The following is a 21,381-nucleotide window of genomic DNA, read 5'->3' as shown; positions in this document are numbered from 1 at the left end:
CACATTAAGACAACTGAAAAAAAATAAGCTTACATATTTATAAGGGACCAGAAATTAAGTGAGACAAAAATAAGACTATAACGTGAGAAATTTAGAATTACAAATGTAAGAGACAATAAATACTTTTTTTTTAATGCCGAGAAATGTTGGGAAAATATTGAATATATTTTTAGGATACTTTTGTAAGTTTATTAATTTTCCTCTGATATTTAATGTGCAATATGCAATTTAGGCCTATATCCAATTCTCATTTTAAATAATATGTATTCATTCGCTTTCATTCTTCATCTCCTCCCCTCCTCGATGAGATACAAAAAAGTCATTCTGAAATGAAAATTTAATTTGGGAAGAGTGGAGGGAGGTTAAGAGGAATTTCTTATAAAAACGTACGTGGCTCCTTAGGAAGCAGCCAATTAAGGGCTTTAAAGTGCCATGCGTAGCTAGAAGAAAATGAAATTTTCTGCAGGATTTAATTTACTCTGTCTCAATCACAGGGTGCATGAGTCCTATGGCTCCCTCTACTCTTTTTTGCTTTCTCACATTCCTCACGTCTTTCCACAAGGCCACCTAAGACCAAAGGAAACCCACCCTTGAGGTGTGCTCTGGTCTGGAGAGAAGGTATTCCCCCCGCCCCCCGCCCCCTGCTTGACACATCAGCCAGAGGCCAGCGTCACCAGTGGAGCAGACTCACTGCGCAAAGTGGCCACTGAATACCGGCAGCAAGGCTTGGTGCCAGGGCGCACACACACACACACACAAACAGAAACACACACACACACACACACACACACACACACACACACACGGGGGCACACAACCACTGCGCGCTGCACGGGTGCTCTGGCTGTGCACGAATGGATATGTTACACATGGCGAAACTCCCTGCTCAGTGATTCAGGAGTAACCACGACACAAGAATTGAGCAAAGTAGGAGAAGGAGCCGCTCTTGCTACGAAACAAACAAGATATACTTATTACTTTGAGTATCGAGAATTTATGAGACTTCCAGCCTCGACTCCGTCAGACAATCCGGTCCTTCAACACATATACAGGCACTAAAACAATTATCCAGTATCCAAAAGCCAACTGTCAAAAGACCAGAGTAAAAGCAGAATTGAGACACAACAAATAGTCTCCCAGACTTTTTCTTGCTTTCCAGTAGTGTTATTTTAAAATTATAATATGAAATGTTTTATTTGCATTATTACTTCAAGAGCTCTGCATGTATTTTTGTTGGCATATCTTTGCAAATGTACCCACAGGATACATTACTTCAGTTGTAAAATGGTAATTTTAGTGCTTATTGGGGAGTATCTGTTACACGTATTTATCAGTGATACATCTGGTATGCAAGTATTAATTCAACAGGTTTCCCCCCCCCCCAATCTGATTTTTGAAAATCATCTCCTAATATATTCTTTAATTCACATAAATGTTCTACTTGGCTTTGAGCATCTCCCAACATATTGGCTCTTTCAACACCAGTCACTTTGACATTCTCAACTGACTTGCAAAAATTGACATGCCTTGGGTAAAAGCCAGATTTAAGGCAGGAAGAGGGGAGGAGGAGGGTGTTCACCATCTGAAGAAACAAAACTGGCTTTAAAATTTGGCATCGGAGAGAACCTTAAAACACACGCAATCAAAAGCATCCCTCATTTCCCCTGGAATAATTTCTTTGTTTCTTCCCAACAAAATCATAAGCAGCTTGATGATTATCAATATCGTCACAGTAACTCGATGCTAAGGAATTTTATAGGCAAGCCCAGAAACGCGCCTCTAATTATTTGTGCACGTCCCAAATGAACAGGTGTTTGAGGGTGGGGATGAGGAGAATAAATGCATTTTTATTATTACTTGAAAATTAAGTTCTCAAAAAATAGTGCCAAAATAATGTCCCCAGAGAAAAATGGAGTCAATCAAACTCCAGAATATATAAGTAAATAAGCTTTCTTTCAAGCCTAACCCCTTCCTGCCTTAAGCAGGTCACTTTTGAAATCCACAGTACCCGGGGCCATGTTTAATTTCTAACATCTTTAAAAAAACAAAAACACACAAACAAACACCAAAGTAAGTCTGACAAAAGTAGGTACGAATTGTATTGCATTATGCTCCCCTTTGCTCATCTTCCTATATTCACCACCATCAGAGCGAACGTTTCTGCGCAAATGTGCTTACTCGATCTGGCGACCCATGCCACGCAGTCAGGAGATCCACCTAACAAGTCTGCCCTCTGCCATCACCTGACAGAGTATTTGGTCTAGAAGAGATGGAAGTCCTACCACACTAAGAACACACTGGGTCATGATACAGTGTTTTATTTTTTATCTAATGTCAAAGCATATTATGGAAACTTCACACATTATTGAGTTATGTGGCTTAGTGGGTACTTTGATGCCGATTAAACTCTACAAACATCTTGTGATCACCTAATACTTCAGACAGTGTGCACGTACACATTCCAATTGGGATAAACAGCTTTTAAAGAAAAAGTGTTTTTATTGTTGAATATAGATCTAAAATGATATGGGAGAGCCTTAGTACACTGAATTGAACCATATGAAATCGCCAACATTAGACTCTTTTTGAGCTGTAAAAATGACATTCCTGTAACATTCAATCTCTCATCCAGTTCCAGTACTGGAAGGACGAATCCCAGTATTGCTGTAATTCTGTATAAAGGACACTTGCCTGCGAGGCAGAAACTTAGATTTCTGTTCTACTTTGCCACTAAACAGGCCCTAAAATATGTCACTTTACCTTCCTCGGCCTTGTTCCCTACGGACAAAAATTGAGATTAATATTTGGGGTTACTTTTCCTCTTTGCAGAAATGATGAACCAATAACTGACCCAGGAATCTAAGGTTCTAGAATTAGTCAAGGCGGCTCTGAAGATTAGAAGAGGAGATTAAAGGTGACAGGAAATAAAATTCCTATACTTTCTCTTAAAAACAAACAAACAAACAAACAAACAAACAAACAAAAAACCTTTGCCTAGTTTTATTTCCTGGAAGGATTTGTTTGTAGACAAAAAATACTGATGTTTTTCCCAAGATGATGGGAACAGCTTAGGCTGTAAACAGTAGAGGGGAGAAACAGAAGAATAACAAATGAGGACAGAGTTGAAGGTCTGACTTCGTGAATACGAGGAGACCTCGTATTGTTTCCAGGGCTGAAAACAACCTGATCAAGTAATCAATTTTCCAACCTGTTACTAAGACTTCACATAGAACATAGGTCTGCTCACTTCCAGTTAAGGAATCTTAATTACAAAAAAAGCAGGACAGAAATGCTATTCCGTACTTAATCCAAATTCAGAAATCAGGGAAGACCTCAACAACTCTCAAATAAGCCCTTACGGCCCTGAATTCCTGTAACCAGGAAGACCTGTGACTCTCTATTTGTTAATGGCATACGCTTTGGCCTTCAGTCTTTTCTCAATTTTATATTCATGCGTTCCTCTAGAGGCAGAGTTGAAAAAGAAGCTAAAACAGCCTTTACAAAGATAATTAAACATGACAAGCAAAACGACACCAAAATAGTAGAGGTGAATATAAATGGAACGTTTTCCCCCAAATCTTTCTTAAATAAGAATAAAGCAGATTTGTTTTTAAAATCAAACATGTAAGTGTATGAACCACCAGCAGATGGCAGAAGGAGAGGCTGGGAAATTCTCTAACAAAAGAAGGGAGCAAGCAACTCAACATGGATTCCCAAATCACGACTTGAGAACCGCTATGGGTTTTTTTTTCCTTCTCCAGTCTTTTCTCTCACGGAGACACAGGAAATTCTCTTGCTTCATCAACATATATTCTATCATTTTGATTCAGATTCAATGACTGACGCAGTAAAGAATAAACTTGGCCCTCTACTTCTCTAAATATTTCTAGTAGATTTTCAATAAATAAAAAAAATTGAAGTTAAAAAAACAAATCCTTTATCTGCTGAAAAGTAATATGAGTTAAGAAGATTATAAACCTCAAAAAGTAAATCTCTGCTGGTTTCATCTCAATGACACTGTTCACCTTCAATAGATTTTTACCTGAGTTACAGTCACACCCACAGAAGCTAGTTAGCCAAGTAAATTCACTAGAAAACATATACCCTGGTATGGAGATGCAAACGACTAAGAAAAACCTGAGTCACTGTAGCTTTACAAGGAAAAACTAGATGTGTTTTTAAACAGAAGATTAATGCAGCTTTCAGGTGGTGACATTAATAAAAGGAAGGACATTTTAACAGATGACAATCTCTTATTATGTGAAGCTAAACATTCTATATCTAGAATACTATATTAATAGCCCCCAGACATAACCCCGAGCATATCAATGAATGGCCCATTGCAAGAGTCACCAAAAGAATGCCTTATTTCATAATCCTGTTTAAAAGATATCTATGTGAAAAATCCAACGGGACATACCAACACTATTATTATTATTATCATCATCATCATTATCATTATTTTAACTGAACAGAACATCCCCTCTATGTTACTTTACTAAGACATCAAATTCCTTCTGTTTTCTACTTATGTGCTCTAATCCTTGGGGGTTTATCAATTAAAAAATGGTTATTCTTATTGTAAAATGTGTTATGTTAAAATGTCTTGTTCATATGAATACATGGAAGTTTTGTTGGCTCCAGCCAATGAACTTTCTTCAAAGATGGAAATATTCTACATATGCACTGTGCCAATATGGTAGCCATTAACAAAACACACAGCTATTGCAATGTGGCCAGTGCAACTAAAGAAATGCATTTTTAATTTAATTTTAATCAATCTAAATTTAAATAACTACACATGGCTAGTAACTACCAAACCAGACAGCGTAGTTCCAGATGAGCAAATAAGTAATGAGACCTGATCAAGCTGCAGACCTGTGAGATGAACCAGTCAGAAAAGAAAGCAAACTCAGGTGAACATCCTCCCACTTTTCTCCAAGGTCATGTCTTTGGTTATTTACCCAAAGGAGCACATTCTGAGATAGGCTACCAGTGGTTTATTCTAATTCCTCCTTAGCCATTATAACAAATAGTTATGACAAATTGCATTATTTAACATTTTACTTTTATATGAAGAAGGAAAGGAGGGAAATATAGATGATTTTCATCATGGTGAGATGTCAAAATACAGGAATAAGTCCAAAAGTGACTGAAGTCACTCCCCGATATGCTCCCCCAGCTATACAATCTTCCATAATTAAAAGTACCTTAGTTTTAAAAACACAAATAAGTTTCACATTTATTTCATTTGAAATTATTTTTGGAGATGACGAATCCCTTTGTTATTTGTAAGTTTTATAAGTCACATTGGAATTCTACTCCAGTTTTTGGAATACAACAAATACACTCAATTAAAGCAATGGTACTACAGGGTAGCATACAATTATATCCAAAAGGAGAATAAACTTGCTTCTTTTCTAGAATTTCTTCCCAGCATAAGATGGTTCCCAAAATAGTGTCAAGAATGTAAGGTCCACGGAAGCAGGGGTTTATTGTTATTATGGCAGTCCCCGCACATAACACGTATAAGCCACAGGTATTTGTTTGAATGGAATCAGTGAACCTAACCACAAAACTTGGATTAACACATATATTTAAGTTAATAGTGAGATACATTGGAACCCACTGGTTTTCAGTGTCAACCAGAACCACTCAACAGCTTCAACGAACACTGGCAATGAACGAAATCTGCTTTCAGTTGGGCTCTACAATATGAAATGACAAGCTAATACATTAACCCAGATAATGGGAGAATCAGAGAGAAAACCTCAGAACAGAAAAAAGGCAGTAGTAATATTAATTTAATATCACAGGTTTTCTGCTCTTAACAATCAACTGTTAAACCATCAATAGAGCTCTAAATAATCAGCAACACCTATGTACCATGAGCCAAGTGCAAGTCAATATGGATATAAGAAGATGAGCAAAATGAAGTCTCTTAAGCTTGCAATCTTGCTGGAAAAAAATGCCACATAATGGATCTGGGCCAGGCCATACCACGCTGTTTCCCACATACAGATCAAAACCAAGTTGGCAAAAGAGAAATTCCAAATACAGTTGCCACTGGAATAACACGGGGGTTAGAACTACACACTCAAAAATCTGTGTATAACTTCTGACTCCCCAAAAACTTAACTACTAAAGAGGCTACTGTTGACCGGAAGCCTTACCAAAAACACACTGTCGATTAACACGTATTCTGTAGGTGTATTATATATTGTATTCTTACAATGAAGTAAGCTAGGGAAAAGAATATCCTATTAAGAAAACCATAGCATTTCCATAAATACATTTACAGCACTGTATTTGTGGAAAAGAATCGCGTGTTAAGTGGACCCACACAATTCAAGCCCGTGTTGTTCAAGGGCAAACTACAAAGGCAGTGAGCGCTGTGTAAGCTCCAAGCCTGAGAGCTCAGAAGGCTGCAATACTGAGGGAAGACATCACAGAGGAGGAAGGGTGTGAACTGAGACTGGAAGGTAGGAGAAATTTGAAATGCAACATAAGGACGGGATTTCATTTGAAGGGAAGGCAAGGTGTAAGGTTAGGTTCAAAGGGAAGAAGTTAAGAGCTCAATACAGTTATGAGGCTCTGTTATTGGGGGTTAGTAGACCAGTTTGAACTTTGATGTCTTTTTTCTCTAAGCTGTTTAATCAATCAACAGATGGGTAAAAAGTAATATACCAGAGCAAACAAACAAATTTAGTATTTATTTTTAAATCTGATTTGTAGGTATTTTAAGCTTGTAGACTTTTCTCTAGAGTGGTAATACATTTTAGGTGCCTAAAACAAATACTAAAAAAATATTGCCAAACTAGGATTAAAAGGTGAGGAATACTAAGTATGAAGAGGAAATACTAAAAATTTTTATTTAAGTATTAGGAAAAATGACGAGATTACTGAAGTCCTTCATTCTACTCTCTCTCACCTTCACCAGTACTGAGCTAGGACACTGGGAACAAGAGGTCCTTTGGCCGTTGACTCCCCGTCTCTAACATGGAGGAAGGCTAGACCAGAGGATCTGGAGGATCTCCAGCAGGGATAAAATATTGGGAATCTAGCACAATAGAGCTCCAGGAAAAGACAGAGGGAAAATGCAGAAAGGAGGAGACAAAATGAAGAACAGGTCCTGTAATAGGGTTTTGGAGAAAAGGCCTTCCTGAGTTGTCTACACCTCTCTTAGGGTTTGGTTTAAAAGGTGGGGGCGGAGGGAACAGGTCGGCGTGCTTCTCCCCAGAACAGTGGCAGCTTGAAGGGTACCCAGAGTGGAGGGTTCTGCCACTGGTGCGCTCCTCTGATGACCTACAGTCTACATTTTTCTTCTTCCCATTCTGTTACAGAACACATGTGCTCCCCCTGGATTTTCCTTACCATTCGTTTTAAAATGACCTCCCCCATACCTGTTTTTTTGGTCAGAGTTTCTATCGAAAACTAGGAAAAAAAGGCCACTAAAGGCAGGCTCTGTTTTTTTTCCAAAGAACATGCCAGCCAACGGGGTGTATCCATGGATCTTTGGATTTGTGGCACTCTAATGCCTCTTTAGAACTGTAAACCACATGAACTGATAATGTATACTACGCACTTCTGTCCACCCACCTTTCGGAAGTAAAAGTTAAACAAAGCTAAACGTGATTTTGGTAACCAAATGCTATTACAGCCAAACAAGTAAGCCCTGAGAACTGACCCCAGGAAAAGTTGTACCGAACAAGGGAGGTATTTTTAAATCTTTGTCTTGGCTTTCTGCATATCCATTCACTCCACGGGATGTTTAGGCAGCAGCCCTGGAGCAGGATGGAGAGGTGGTCACTACACATTCCAAGGAGGAGAACCAAGAACAGAAGTCTGGCGGAGTGTGACGCGTGCGGCTGTGGAGGAGGAGAAAGAAGGGAAACCGCAGCCCCGCTCACAGGAGGAGGGTCAGCAGAGCGCCGCTGGGGAAACCACAGGAAGAGGGCCAAGGAAGGAAGAAGAGGCCAACTGAGGCAGCTGCTACAAAGAGGCAAATAAAGCGAGAGGACCGATGGGGACCTTAGCAAGAGGGGCAGTGTGGGGACAGAGGTGGGAACAGATGAGAGGAGAGGGGCAGCGAGGAGGCAGGTAGGGGAGCAGAGACCTCACTGGTTCTTAGGACATTCAAGGAAGAGGACGGGCCTTGGGGCTGATCTCCCAGCTTCCAATCCCACTTCTGGTATTCATTATCCGTGTCAATTTCTATTTCCTCCCCCAATACTGAGAATAACAACAGTCCCTAACCCACAGGGAGTGGATTAAATAACAATCTTGCTTCTTTAGGATTCTTGACTTAGCTGTCCACAACAAACGAGAAGGCGAGAGATATTCATGACTGTGAAATTTTAAAGTCATTTATTTAGATTTTGAGAAGATCTCTTAAGAAATTCATGGAAAAGTTATGATTATCTAGTCTTTCTTTTTAATCTTTTTAATGACCCAGGAATATTTTACTCACTCCCCTTTTTTACTTCTACCATAAATTTCTCTGTAGAACTCATCAGCAGCAAATTTTTAGCCTTTTCTATGTTTAATAGTATAATTTTATATATATTTCCTTAGCTGATTTATCATCTCATTATTACTAACAGCTTTACTTAGTCCATTGACGACACAGAAGGCACGCTTATCTTGTAAAAAAGAACTAACCCGTGTTGGCTTGTGCCTGCAACTCCTGATTTATTATTCTACAGAATTACACATTTCTTAATATGTTCAAGTCTTGATCAGAACCAAAGTCAAGATCAGTGGTCTACAGTTTGTAGAACTTTCCTTTCCTAATATATTTTCTCATTTTTTTATTTTGAGGCACCTCTTCTATTCACTGCAATTGTTTTTATAAGTGCACAGGATTTTAAATTAATTAAACATAGCAACAAACTCCAGAAAATCAAAGTTGCCTTAATTCAGAGGAAAAAATTAGAACCACTGGAAAACAGCTGAAGTGTATACTGAGATATAGTTATTAGCATTTCAAATTCTAAGTTACTTTTGACTGAGATAAGCCTAATAAAACGACGAATCAGGATTTGAGAAATTAAGATTTGAGAAGTGTAAGGAAGAGCAATGCTCTCTCTCCTTAGATTAGCTTGGAAAAAATTAATCTCAAAACAGCACCAACAGTCATGATAGTTTGAAATGAATGCAAAGTTGGTTTTCCTGGGCTGCAGGAACAATCACACCCAAAAATAGGCTGCTTGTACTGCTGGGTCCCAGCGTGTTTAAGTTATTTTCCAGTGAGACTGACAAATGTAGGCTTCAATCGTTAAGTAAATGTGAAGCTTGCAGGTTTCAGCTGGACTTAGAAGAAGAAGCATCCAAGGAGTGATCAAATAGATAGTGGCGAGACAAAAACAAAAAACAGGGTGCCTGGGTGGCTCGGTTAAGCGCCCAACTCCAGCTCAGGCCATGATCTCGCAGTTCGTGGGTTCAAGCCCTGCACGAGGCTCTCTCTGTTGTCAGGGTGTCAGGGTGGAGCCTGCTTCGTATCCTCTGTCCCTCTCTCTCTCTGCCCCTGCTACGCTGGTTCTCTCTCTCTCTCAAAAATAAATAAACTTAAAAAAAAAAAAAAAGAGGTAAAGAAAGAGCAAAGGTTCTTATTAAAGAGCAGCACCAAAAGGATCAGAGACCTACATGGGGGTAGACACACATTCTGGCCTCCTACTCATTTGCCAAGATGATGCCAACAATGTACTAGCAGGGAGTCAGATATCGGAGTTATTTTTCCCAGTGCATAAAAACAGGAAAAAAAGGCCAACTGTGAATAAGTGTTCAGAAACTTGACCAATACTGAACACCGAGACATTTTAAGAAACAAGATAAAAATGTATTTGCTGACTGGCAGATAATGAAGTGGTAAAAAAAAAAAAAAAAAAAAAAAATCAAATTTCTCATATTTTAGTTAGATGGATAAACACTTTTTGGTACAGACATGCAAAAGTGAAAAGCTTCAAATTCTTTGAAAAATCACTGAATTACTGGGGAATAATTTCCAACTATGGTTTCTACAAATTGAATTAAGACTACAAAAGCAAGCTGCTAGTTTCGCCGGAAAACAAACGCAAAGCCTTACACAGCGGGGCAGACCTGGTGAGCTGCTGGTGTAAAACCGTCCCACAGTACCACCGCCTACACAGTGAGGATGAAGGGTTATGGAGATGAGTTCACAAGAACTGACCCTACAGGTTTATTAAACATGCAATGAATATTCTGCCGTGCATGCTGGGCATTAAAGAAAAAATGAAAAATTCAAACGATGACGATATGTTACATACTGCAAATAGCACTGAATTGGCTCTCTTGATAATTAAATTTTTCTTTAGTAATTTTTGGCAGATACAGAGCTAGAAAAAACACGTTGAGGTAAACTTGAGTCAGTTTACTGAATATTTAAATATTTATAAAGTCTTATCTTTTCACTTTTAATTTGTATTCATTTATGACATAAACCTCGCTCAGCTTATAACCTCAGAACGGCCGTGATTTTGGCAGTGTTACAACGTCATCCGCCAACAACTGCAGCCCGACTATTAAACTGTACTAATAAAATGCCAAGCATCCAGAATGTTAAGTAGAGAAAAATTTGGAAAAAATACAAGTAACTAATTTTTAGTTTTAAGCCAAAGATTTGCACATACAGGAGTCAGGTAAGAGTAGTTACCCGTTCTCTTTGCTCTAAAGTTTCCACCAACTATTCTCCTAAACTTCCAACTTCCAAAGTAATTGATGGTGTACTTCTGTATCTCTATGTGAAAATGAAGTCAGACTCCCCTAATAATGCCTCTTGCTGATTTATTTATATGGTTTAAGAATTACTAACAAATTAAAAAAAAAAAAAAAAGGGAAGGGCTCCTGGGTGGCTCAGTCGGTTGAGCGTCCGCCTCCGGCTCAGGTTGTGATCTCGCAGTCTGTGAGTTCGAGCCCCGCATCGGGCTCTGTGCTGACAGCTCAGAGCCTGGAGCCTGTTTCAGATTCTGTGTCTCCCTCTCTCTCTGACCCTCCCCCACTCATGCTCTGTCTCTGTCTCAAAAAAATAAATGAACGTTAAAAAGCAAATTAAAAAAAAAAAAAAAAAAAGGAATTCCTAGCAAATACACGTCCAAAAGGCAAGTCAACCTGAGAAAACACTACAGGCCTGGAAGACTGTAATTCTTCCGCCCCTCCTGTGTCTGCCCTCTCACTGTTACACATCACCTCTTTCTTTACCTTATTCTCAGCTCCTCTGCCTTCCTCACCCTGCATATCCCAAGGATCACCAGTCCCCGAGACTGAAGGATTAGTTTTACTCTTTCACTAGGCTAGCTCAGTCCACACGGTCTTTCACCTGGTCCACTCAACTGCCCTTCACTGGTCTCTGGCAAGTCCATCCTCCACAAAGTGGCCAAATTCATCTAAATTGCAAGTCTAACCACTCCTTGGCTTGAAATCTTTTAATAGCTTTGCATTTTCTATAGGATAAAATTCAAATCTTTAACCTCTTCAACCTCTGATCTTGCTACCCAGGCAGAATTTAACTACTTTCAGTTCCCTCTGGTTTTTTTCATGGTTGTCCTGACCTGAAAATAGTTCTCGTTTCTCTTGTCCTCCTCCTTTGCCTATAAATATAATCCACTCTCAAGGGCTCAGACTCCTAGAATGCCTTCCCACTCGGCGTCGCCCACTCCCGCAACAACCCCCACCCCCCAACACTTCTAGCAGGGAGACAAGGACACTGCAGGACAACTGATCTGTTAATAGGCCTAAGCCTACCAACTGACTGTGAGCCACTTAAGGGCAGGAACGGGGATTTAATTGCGACTGGAACACAGGGGTTCAGTAACTATTTGAAGCAGGGAAAATGAATAAATGGATTAATGAAAGTAGAGTGGTAAACCAAAACAGTACTCAGAGAACCTTCGGTCGTGGTGGTTGCACTCCCAACCTGGGGGCCATTCAGTAAATCCTGTTCCATGGCGAATTCAAACTTCAAAGTCAACTCCTACTAACGGAAACGCGTGGTTTCCTGTACTATTTCTTATACTCTAGACCACAAAGAAAGAAGGTAAAGAAAATACTACCACAGTCTAATCGTAATCACAAGTGAGGGCAACTCTTAAACTGTGGGAGAGTTTAGAAACTCCACATTTGATGATAAAAGCAAGTCCTATCCGTTCAGCCTTCCTATGCGCTTAGGGGAGCTGACGGGACCTATACAGTGAGCTACGTCAGACTACACACCTTGAGTCCAAAGGCGGTATCCTCCGAGGTCAAGACTTCAACCTGAAATCATAAGGAAAACATAATTTAGGCACTCTGAAAAACGTTCTTTGAGTCTAGCCAGACACCAGAGCACGGGCGTGGCCTGGAACCAAGAGTTTGGAGAAAACTGGGGTTCAATGTACGCCCGGAGTCAAGAAAGACGGGTCTGGGATTCTCTTCAAGAGTTGGATGGGTCGAAATCCAGGTCACTGCCCTGGGCTCCAGTTTTGTAACAGGGTGAGCTCCTATTAAATTAATCTGTTTGCCATCGTGTTGACGTGGTGGTGGGAGTTTCTCAAAATGATCTGGGGAAGTTAGGAGAATCACCTTTCCCAGTTCAATCACAAGATGTTGCATATACTTTTTGGTCTCTTGTGGACAGTGAGGGGAAAGTTATGCTTTGTAGTGCAATCTCATCATGCTTGTGAGGCTGCTAGTGATTTCTTGCTCTGCTCACAGCGGAGTGGGCAGTCCTGAGTCTGTGGAATGCTGCAGAGCAAGGCTGCCGAGAGCAATACTCGGGAAAAGGCAGGCCGGGTCTAAGCAACAAGTTGTGAAATGATGGCAAAACTTCAAAATTGCCTGTCAGTCTTGTGCATGAGAAGACAGAGCTCATTAACATGAATTTAAAAAGCCGCATGGAACAAGACGTGTATTGATAATTACTGTTTTTTAAACATAATTATTCAGTCTGGTGTGTAAAGCTTTTAACTTTGACTACTACAAAGTACCAATATATGATGGAAAAGAGCAAGGAAGGAAGGCGATACGAATGTTTTTACGTGTCTGCGGGAGACAGTGGGCGGGGGGGGGGGGGGAGCGGTGGTACGAGACTGGCAGGTTGGCTGTGAGTTCTAAACCCTTTAAAATCAGGCCTTTGTGGTAGGTGTTGAAGTGGAAGGCACACAGGCCTATCCAATGGCTCTTGTATCAAACAAAATTGGATTTGTCCCTCGAGGGCAAGGAAAGAGAGAGAGGAAGACCACTTCGAGAAGATTGTCATCCAGTAGGGGGGGTCGAAAAAGAAATGAGGAACAAATTGTATTCTCCAACTGCTTCGCTGAAAGTGACGCTCTCCCACCACCTGGCACCTGACAGAGATTGGGGGGGGGGGGGGCACAAAGCAAGAGAAACACACGGTGACGAAGTGAGAAGGTGACCAGACTCGTTTCGATGAAAACCATATGTTGCCGATACCAAATGTGAAATGTTGGATCAACTATAGTACAAAATCATTATAAGACTCACTGACAGCATGTCTGTTTACGCTCTGATTTCCAAAGCTGATTGTTAGATTTAGAAGCAAGATCTTATTATAGACTTTGTTTAAGGGCATGGGGGGCAGGGGGGAGCAACTGCTATTGGCAATTTACTGGCAATTTACGTATGTTTGAATTTCCTAAGTCCTGTCTTTCACAACAGGAGATGACTAACCTCAAATATTTTTACATTAAAACTTCTAATCAACAGTGAAGACTTTTGTTAAAGGCAAAGGACAAATAATGCATTTGCTGAATCTTAACTACTGTAAAAGCTATTATATGACATTTGCTCTTAAATTATATACATAGATCATAGCTGCATACATTAATGTTAGGTATATTCACCCTCGATGTGATATTTTAATATACATACAATTACTTTCAAAATGTATTAGAAGTTTAAATCTACAAAAAAAAAAAAAAAAAATCCCCAAGTGAGTTCTGCATTTGCTTAACATATTATAAAAAGCCAAAGTAGCAAGAAAATTCAATAGCAAATAGAAATCTATTTAAAGCTATGGCTTCAATGTATCTGACAACTTGAGATATCAGCAAAGCAAAGCTTTCGAGTGGAATTTAGGAACAGTCCGCGTGGCTCTGTTGGTAGACAGAGACACAGACAGACCTTGGAGTATGGAGCCAGGAGGTGGATCTCAAAAGGTCAGCCCCCTCCTCCACCCCAGATTCTATCTTCAGGAAGGCTGAAGAGGTTCGCAATTCCTAAGTATTGACCAATTTAATTAAACCGACTCAAAAAGTGTATTTTGTTTTATTCAAAAGCACTGTGGTTTAAATACGTATGCACTCCAGCTCTCCTGAGCTGTACTTTAGATTTTCCTTTATATTTTGTTTCTGTTTCTGAGAGGCTTTATATTTCAATACCAACACAAAAACAGCTGATTTAAAAGCCATGAAATTAACTTCCATTTAATAAAAGAGAAAGATCAATGTCATACAAAGGTTTTCCTGTTGGATCTAAGAGCATTTTTACCTAAGTTGGAAGGAATCCCCCTCTAGTGGGAGTAAGGGAGTATTTCAACCTTTACAAACAATTTTCAGGTAGTAGTCATTAAACTTCACTTTCAGCAGAGATCTGCTGAGTTTTATCCTTTTGTCAGTTTAAATCTTTTCAAAACAGAAAATAAGTATTTTATATTTCACAAGCCTCAAACACCTATAATTCCTACACATATACTAGAAGTAGATTTGTGTTTATCTGATGGGATTTTAATTACTAACCAACCTTTATCACCAAATTTAATGTGGCTATAAAGTAGTCACAATTTGAGGTTAAAACAGGAATGTACAACTAGAAAAAATTAGTACATCTCAGTGGAAAGACTTAATAATGTACTGGGAAGAGAGAGTGCTGACAGTTTACATCCACCTGACTCTTTAACAAAGACTTTCTGGGTATTTGCTGCATGCAAGGCATGGTGCTTAGTGCTACTGTAAAAGAGAAAAAGGGACGAATTTTACTCTGGTCCTAATGCCTGAATGAAACGTATTGAAACATTCATTTAAAAACTAAATTCATATACAGAAAGGACCAAATGGAATTATCCGTGGTGTCACTTCTCTTTTTAAACTTCAGTCTGGGCCGGGCGAGGGGAATTTAAACTGGCAGTATTATAAAAACCGCCCAGAAGAAAGGTCACAGGTTTTGCCCACTGTAAAATTAGGACATATTCCCCCAATGTTCTCCTTCTCTGCACAGACGCTGTAACAAGTGCAAAGACAGAGGACCCTGCTGAGAAGCACAGCTGGCATCCCAGGGCACAGAACTTGTCAGGGGTTCCGGAGCTCCCAGGTGTGACAGGCTGGGAGCGAGCTAGCAGAGCAGAGGCTTCCTAAGTCCCAGACAAGGCCCTTTCCAGTAAATCATGCTATTTGCAATGATGCTACAATCAACTCTTTTTAACACCAGTGGCTAAAACGGTTCCGTCCGTAGGGAACTTTGAAAATCACCAGGAAACCGGCAGCAGGGCAATGCCTCTGCAGCACTCTGCACAAAAAAACCTTCCAGTGGCTTCTCTCTCCCCTGAGTAGCCTACTGAACCCTACCTCCACCAAAATTAAATTTTTTTTTAACGTTTATTTATTTTTGAGACAGAGAGAGACACAGCATGAGCGGGGGAGGGTCAGAGAGACAGGGAGACACAGAATCTGAAACAGGCTCCAGGCTCTGAGCCATCAGTACAGAGCCTGACGCGGGGCTCGAACTCACAGACTGCGAGATCATGACCTGAGCCAAAGCCGGACTCTCAACCGACTGAGCCACCCAGGCGCCCCCTACCTCCACCAAAATTAAAACAAACCACTTGAGTTTCCAGTCATTCAGTCAAGAAAATCAGGAAAACGTGAATTTATGAATTCGGAAGTGAAACAGGTTGCACTTTTCTTTCTTGAACCACTTCTGAAGTCCCTTCTACTTTCACCTCTAAAGCAGAGAATACAAAAATCCAGCAGTGTTTCCATTAAAATAAAACTATGCAAAAAGTATGTCCCATTTTAATAAAAACTTTTTTTCCTAAAGTCAGGATCACGCTGTCACAAAAAGAAGAGACAGTGATGCTTTGTAATTGTATATAAAGAATCTTATTCATAATCAAAAGGATGCAAATCCAAACTCCTAACGTTATTCCATTTTTCTCACTAAAGATTACCAAGATGAAAAAGGTTGGTTAATTACAATACTGACAAAGGTGTGGGAAATCACATCATAGCCTTGCACTGATTATGAGAACATATGTTGGAATAAAGTGCAATTTAACAGTATCCATCAAAATGTGTATGCATGTGATTAAGTGTTAAACCAATAATTCTGATACTCAAGTGCAAAAATATTTACCAAATGGTTTATCTGAGTTGTTTGCAACAGTAAAAAGCTGAAATTATCACACTGCCAAGCAATGGAATGCTATACTGCTATTAAAAAGGAGGTACATCTATGTGTGCAGGTAAGATCTCTATGATATTACACATTAAGTGAAAAGAACCAGAACCGTGTGCACAGTATGCTAACATCTGTATTTTTTTTTTTAAAGTGGGGTGGGTTATACACTTGATTCACTTAGACCCCTTCTGGATATGTAAGAAACACATCAGTGATTACCTCAAGGGAGAGAACTCATTTTTCGCTGTAGTCTGTCTTACAATGTTAAGAATTCTTTTTGCCACGTGCATGTGTTCCTTGTTTAATTAAAAGTAGTTAACAGAATAAGCCCATAATATAAAAACTGTCCAATGTCCATAATAATCACAGAAATGTAAGTAAATGTCATAATCTATTTGCTAGAGAACCTATCTTTATGGTCTCATGTGTGATCAAATGTTTATAAAGTATGTGTACTATGCCATTATTTGAAAAAAATGAGAAATTAGGGGAAAATGTACAAAAATATGGGATGGTGGTTAAATGAAGTGTGGTATTTCATACGACAGACCGTTACATACTCATAAAAAACTCACTTTTCATGAAGTATTTTATAACATAAGAGAACACTTACAACACGTTAAATTTTAAAAGTAGGGTTAAAAACAGAAATTTGACATTATAAATATCCAAGTCTATCCATTTGTTTTCTTCATGCTTTCTAGAATGTGTGCCCATGCTGGAAAAGGTCTTCCCCACCCCAGGATTTTTTACATATTCATTCATGTTTTCTTTTAATATGTTTGACTTTCATTTTTTACATTTAAATATTTGATCCATCTATAATTTATTTTGAAATAACAAGGGAAGAGGTGACTCAGTTTTAATTTTCCATTTGAATAACTATGGTGCAGAATAAGCCATTATGTTCTCTAGTGATCAGAGATACCATATCTTTACCATAATTAAACACTAAAATGATATAAATTTTGCCTCTGGTTCCAGGTAGGGATGGGAAGAGCAAAATTACCTGTGAGGTACTCAACCTAAAGGGAGATGGGAGTTGAGGGGAGGAGAATGGTAATAATCAACAAGAACGTGATCGAATTTGCAGTCACAGTATCTGTCCACAAGTAATTCATTAAGAATTCAGATGCTCTTCAAAAAAATAATGTTTGCCTAGAATGGTGTGCCTGCTTCGGTTGGGCCAGAAAGAGCAATATACCATTAAGGAGAAGCAGACATTAATAAATAAACTGCCCTCCAAAACCATGTCCCCAGACTGATGACCATTGCAAGTACGGGACAAGCCCCTCCCTCCGCCCCGCCTCTGTCCGTCACATTCGCAAATACATAGCAGCTAACACTGGGTTGCAAAGTTTTTATTTTGGCAAGCAAAGAAGGTGTTTTTGTCTTTTTCTTTCTTTCTTATTATTGCTTGTTATTCCTACTTTTACTTTCACTATTATCTTACCTTTTTGTAATCCATTGAAAAAAAAGAACACTTAAAAAAAACCACGCAAAACCTTGCCAGCCTTCTCCTCTTATTAATTCTCCTCATTCTCCTTATTAGCATGTGCAGGCCACATGACAGCTCAAGGACACGGCTTGCTGAAACCGCTCAGTGTTTGGTTAGCTGGTAAGAGAACGCACAATGACGCCTTCTACTGCTCAGTGCTGCTGAGTAGAAGCACCATTCTCCGAATGTATTCAAAATTAACTAAAAACCTATCTCTGGTTAGGGAACCAGTAAATATGAATAGCGATGCTAAATTTCATCTGGGCAGCCAAAGAGCATTTCTGTTATACCCAATATAGCGTAATACGATCTCAAGACAAACAATGGACTGGATATAATTATGCTTTTGACTACAAGTGCTATGCTCACATTATCTTCTCTACTGGGGTGTTAGCTGTGTCTTCGTATCCTAGGCTATTAAATTTAAACCAAAGTTGTCACCATTATGGTCACACTCCTCTTTCTAATTAGGTTCTGTGAGTGAGGATACCTTCACTTAAGATTTGCAAAGCAATCACAAACTCATGAATGGCTCAGAGAGAAAAAGACCTTGAGTGTGGAACAGAGTGTGTACAAATAGCCACCACTATGCAATGTGACTTTACAGGCCCTTCCACCGAAAGGTGGGATCGATTTCTCCACTCCTTTAAGCGGGGCTGGGCATGTGATTTGCTTGGATCGACAGAACGTGGCTACAGAATCATACTGTACCACTTCCAAGTCTAAGACTCAAAAGGCAAAGCATACTTATAATCACTCTCTTGAAAGTCAACCAGCTACCATGAGAACAAGCTCAGACTAGTTTGTTGGAGGACACAATGGTTCTGTTACCACATCACCCTAGCCAAGAGCCAGTCATCTCCAAGGAGCAGAGCCACTTAGCTGATCAGGAGCTGACTTAAGAAGGGAGAACAAGCTCAGCAGAAACCAGGACAATTCAGGCTCAGACCAATTTGTCAAACTGTAGGATAGTGAGCTAAATAAATGGGGGCCTTTCCAAGCACTGAGTTAGGGGTTGGTCTGTTGCATAGGAAAAGCTACCTAGCGCACTGTACGACTCTACACCACGGAGCTCTAGGTGTCCTACATCTGCTGGCAGAGTTCCTGGCAAGAACGCTACGACAGTAAAGGCAATTCTGAGAGCTGTTACGTATCTATGCAGCTACGTCCGCCTCCGTCTCCACTCCCAATTTGAAACTGTCCAAGACCATAAAATTTGCTCTGAATTCTTTCCTGTGGTCCATGAGTAGCTGAGCAGTAGGGCTCCGGCTTTGTCTCACTGATCTCCAATCCCAGCTCTGTCCCTCCAGGCACAATGTTTCAGCGACACCAGCTGCCTTTCTGTTCCTAAGAATGACCGTTTCTTACATCAGGGCCTCTGTACTTGCTGCTCCCTCCTCCTGGAACACTCCGTATCAGATCTTCCCATCTCTGGTCCCCAGCATAACACTTCCACTTTGGTTCAAAGGTCACATCCTTAGATAGCCTCTCTTCCTCTCCTGCTTTAACACCTGAAATTTGATTGCCCATCCCTCTACTAAATGTAAATGTCACAAAAGCAGGGACATCCTGTCTCATTCACTGCTGTATGTTTCCTACCTAGAGAGTGCCTGGCACAGAGTAGAAGCTCAAGAAGTACTGCGGTTTCTTTTCCCCAGTAAATAAACATGAATGGTTTGAAAACTAGAACGCCACAAGGGGGCGCCTGGGTGGCTCTATCTGTTCAGTGTCTGACTCTTGACTTCAGTTCAGGTCATGATCTCACAGCTTCACGAGTTCGAGCCCCCGTGTCTGGCTCTGCACTGATAGTGTGGAGCCTGCTTAGGATTCTCTCTCTCTCCCTCTCTCTGCCCCTCCCCTGCTCCTGCTTTCTGTCTCCCAAAATATATAAATAAACTTAAAAAAATATTTAAGCATTTATTTTTTAAAAAAAAACTGTAACAACACTGGGGCACCTGGGGTGGCTCAGTAAGTTGAGTGCCTGACTTCGGCTCAGGTCATGATCTCGCAGTCCGTGGGTTTGAACCCCGCATTAGGGTCTGTGCTGACGGCTCAGAGCCTGGAGCCCGCTTCGGATTCTGTGTCTCCCTCTTTCTCTGCTCCTCCCCTGCTTGTGCTCTCTCTCTTACAAATAAATTTTTTAAAAAATTTTAAATACCCAGTTTTACTATATTTGATGATGATACATATGCATTTCTTTGATGCATTTGTCTCTCCAGCCGATAGAAAATTTTAAATTCCTTTTAAAAATCCGTTTTTAAAAATTGATGGCAATGAAGGCTGTCGCTCAAAGATAAGCCTCTTTTCTCCCTATTCGTGACTTAAAACATAATGATTCTCTCAGAATTGTACTGGGCTAAGAAATGACGATAGTAAATATTTTACAAGGAATGCATACAGTTCACAAACTTTCCAAGTTTAATTTTTAAAAGTAAATTTTGGCTTTGCATTTAGGCTGGTTGACCACAATCACAGCAGACGGTTAAGAATGTTGTACCCACAGTGCAGGTCATACTGTGAAGAAGACCGCCAGGTGTCAATTCTACGGACGGATACTGGCACTTTGCAGGTTTCACTGGTCACAGCACTACCCCTACTCCAGAGAGGACACTTTCACACGAAGCGCAAGTGTAACATCAGTCATATGACCAACATATTTGTAGATTTGGGGGCACTCGGAAAGCTATACCTAAAAACATCACGTGTATAAAGCTAATCAATTCTATACTGCCAGTGTTTATCAAGAAATGCGGGCTATGGAGTCATGAACATCTTAATCAATGCATAGGTATGTATTCAAGACTACATCTGGCTTTCCTAATACAACATGCATGTATACAAATAATGCACATTTGTACACAAAACTTTTGAAAATGATCATACTTTTAATAAAAGCAGTGCTTTCATATTCACCTTTAGATCTCTCTGTAAATCATATTTTATTAAAGTAGAAAATACATGTACAGTAAAATGTTAACTATTCATTAAGTTATCATTTCTATGTGCTTGCCTTATCTGTATACTTCAAGTTAACATCTACTTCTTAGTAAGATTTCCTATATTTGTTCATAACTTCTAGGAGGTTTGATGAAGGAAAATACAAAAGCTACAGGTGTCCAGGCAGTTCGGATGTTAAAAACTTTTGAACAAGTGGTAGTTTATCTAAACTTTATAAAAACTGAGATAGTACTATTATCTCATCTCCCATTGTATCACATTCATTGTGAACTGTCATATTCAATGCCATTTTAAGCAACACTTCCCTGTTTACCCAAGTATATACTCATTCATATATAAACTGATACAAAAAATTTATCAAATTTACTATACCGTACTTATACTACAATACAATTTGATGCATTCAAGTGCTCTAAAACCACAAGCCAAAAACACAAATTCTTTTCTTCTAATTTTATCTACCTTTCATAAAGAGGAAAATTTTATATTTTGAAAACAACCAGATAAACCTACTAAGG

At 39.6% G+C, this 21,381-nt stretch overlaps 1 protein-coding gene across 11 annotated transcripts in view; it reads right to left on the bottom strand.

Moving 5' to 3' along the window:
* ARID1B (AT-rich interaction domain 1B) overlaps positions 1 to 21,381 on the bottom strand; it is a 450,301-nt gene that overhangs the window by 169,442 nt on the left and 259,478 nt on the right. For 7 of the 11 annotated variants that reach the window (XM_086708220.1, XM_086708218.1, XM_086708223.1 and 4 more), the window contains exon 5: positions 12,229 to 12,270. The exons of the other annotated variants lie outside the window; for them this stretch is intronic. In XM_086708220.1, the coding sequence (XP_086564346.1) occupies positions 12,229 to 12,270 (42 nt within the window). The remainder of the gene's footprint in view (positions 1 to 12,228; positions 12,271 to 21,381) is intronic. 11 annotated transcript variants of the gene reach the window in all.

The sequence above is a fragment of the Puma concolor genome, chromosome B2 (genome assembly GCF_028749965.1).
Source record: "Puma concolor isolate L17-30 chromosome B2, mPumCon1.1.hap2, whole genome shotgun sequence".
Lineage (NCBI taxonomy): Eukaryota > Metazoa > Chordata > Mammalia > Carnivora > Felidae > Puma > Puma concolor.
This window is presented reverse-complemented; position numbering and strand designations above follow the sequence as displayed.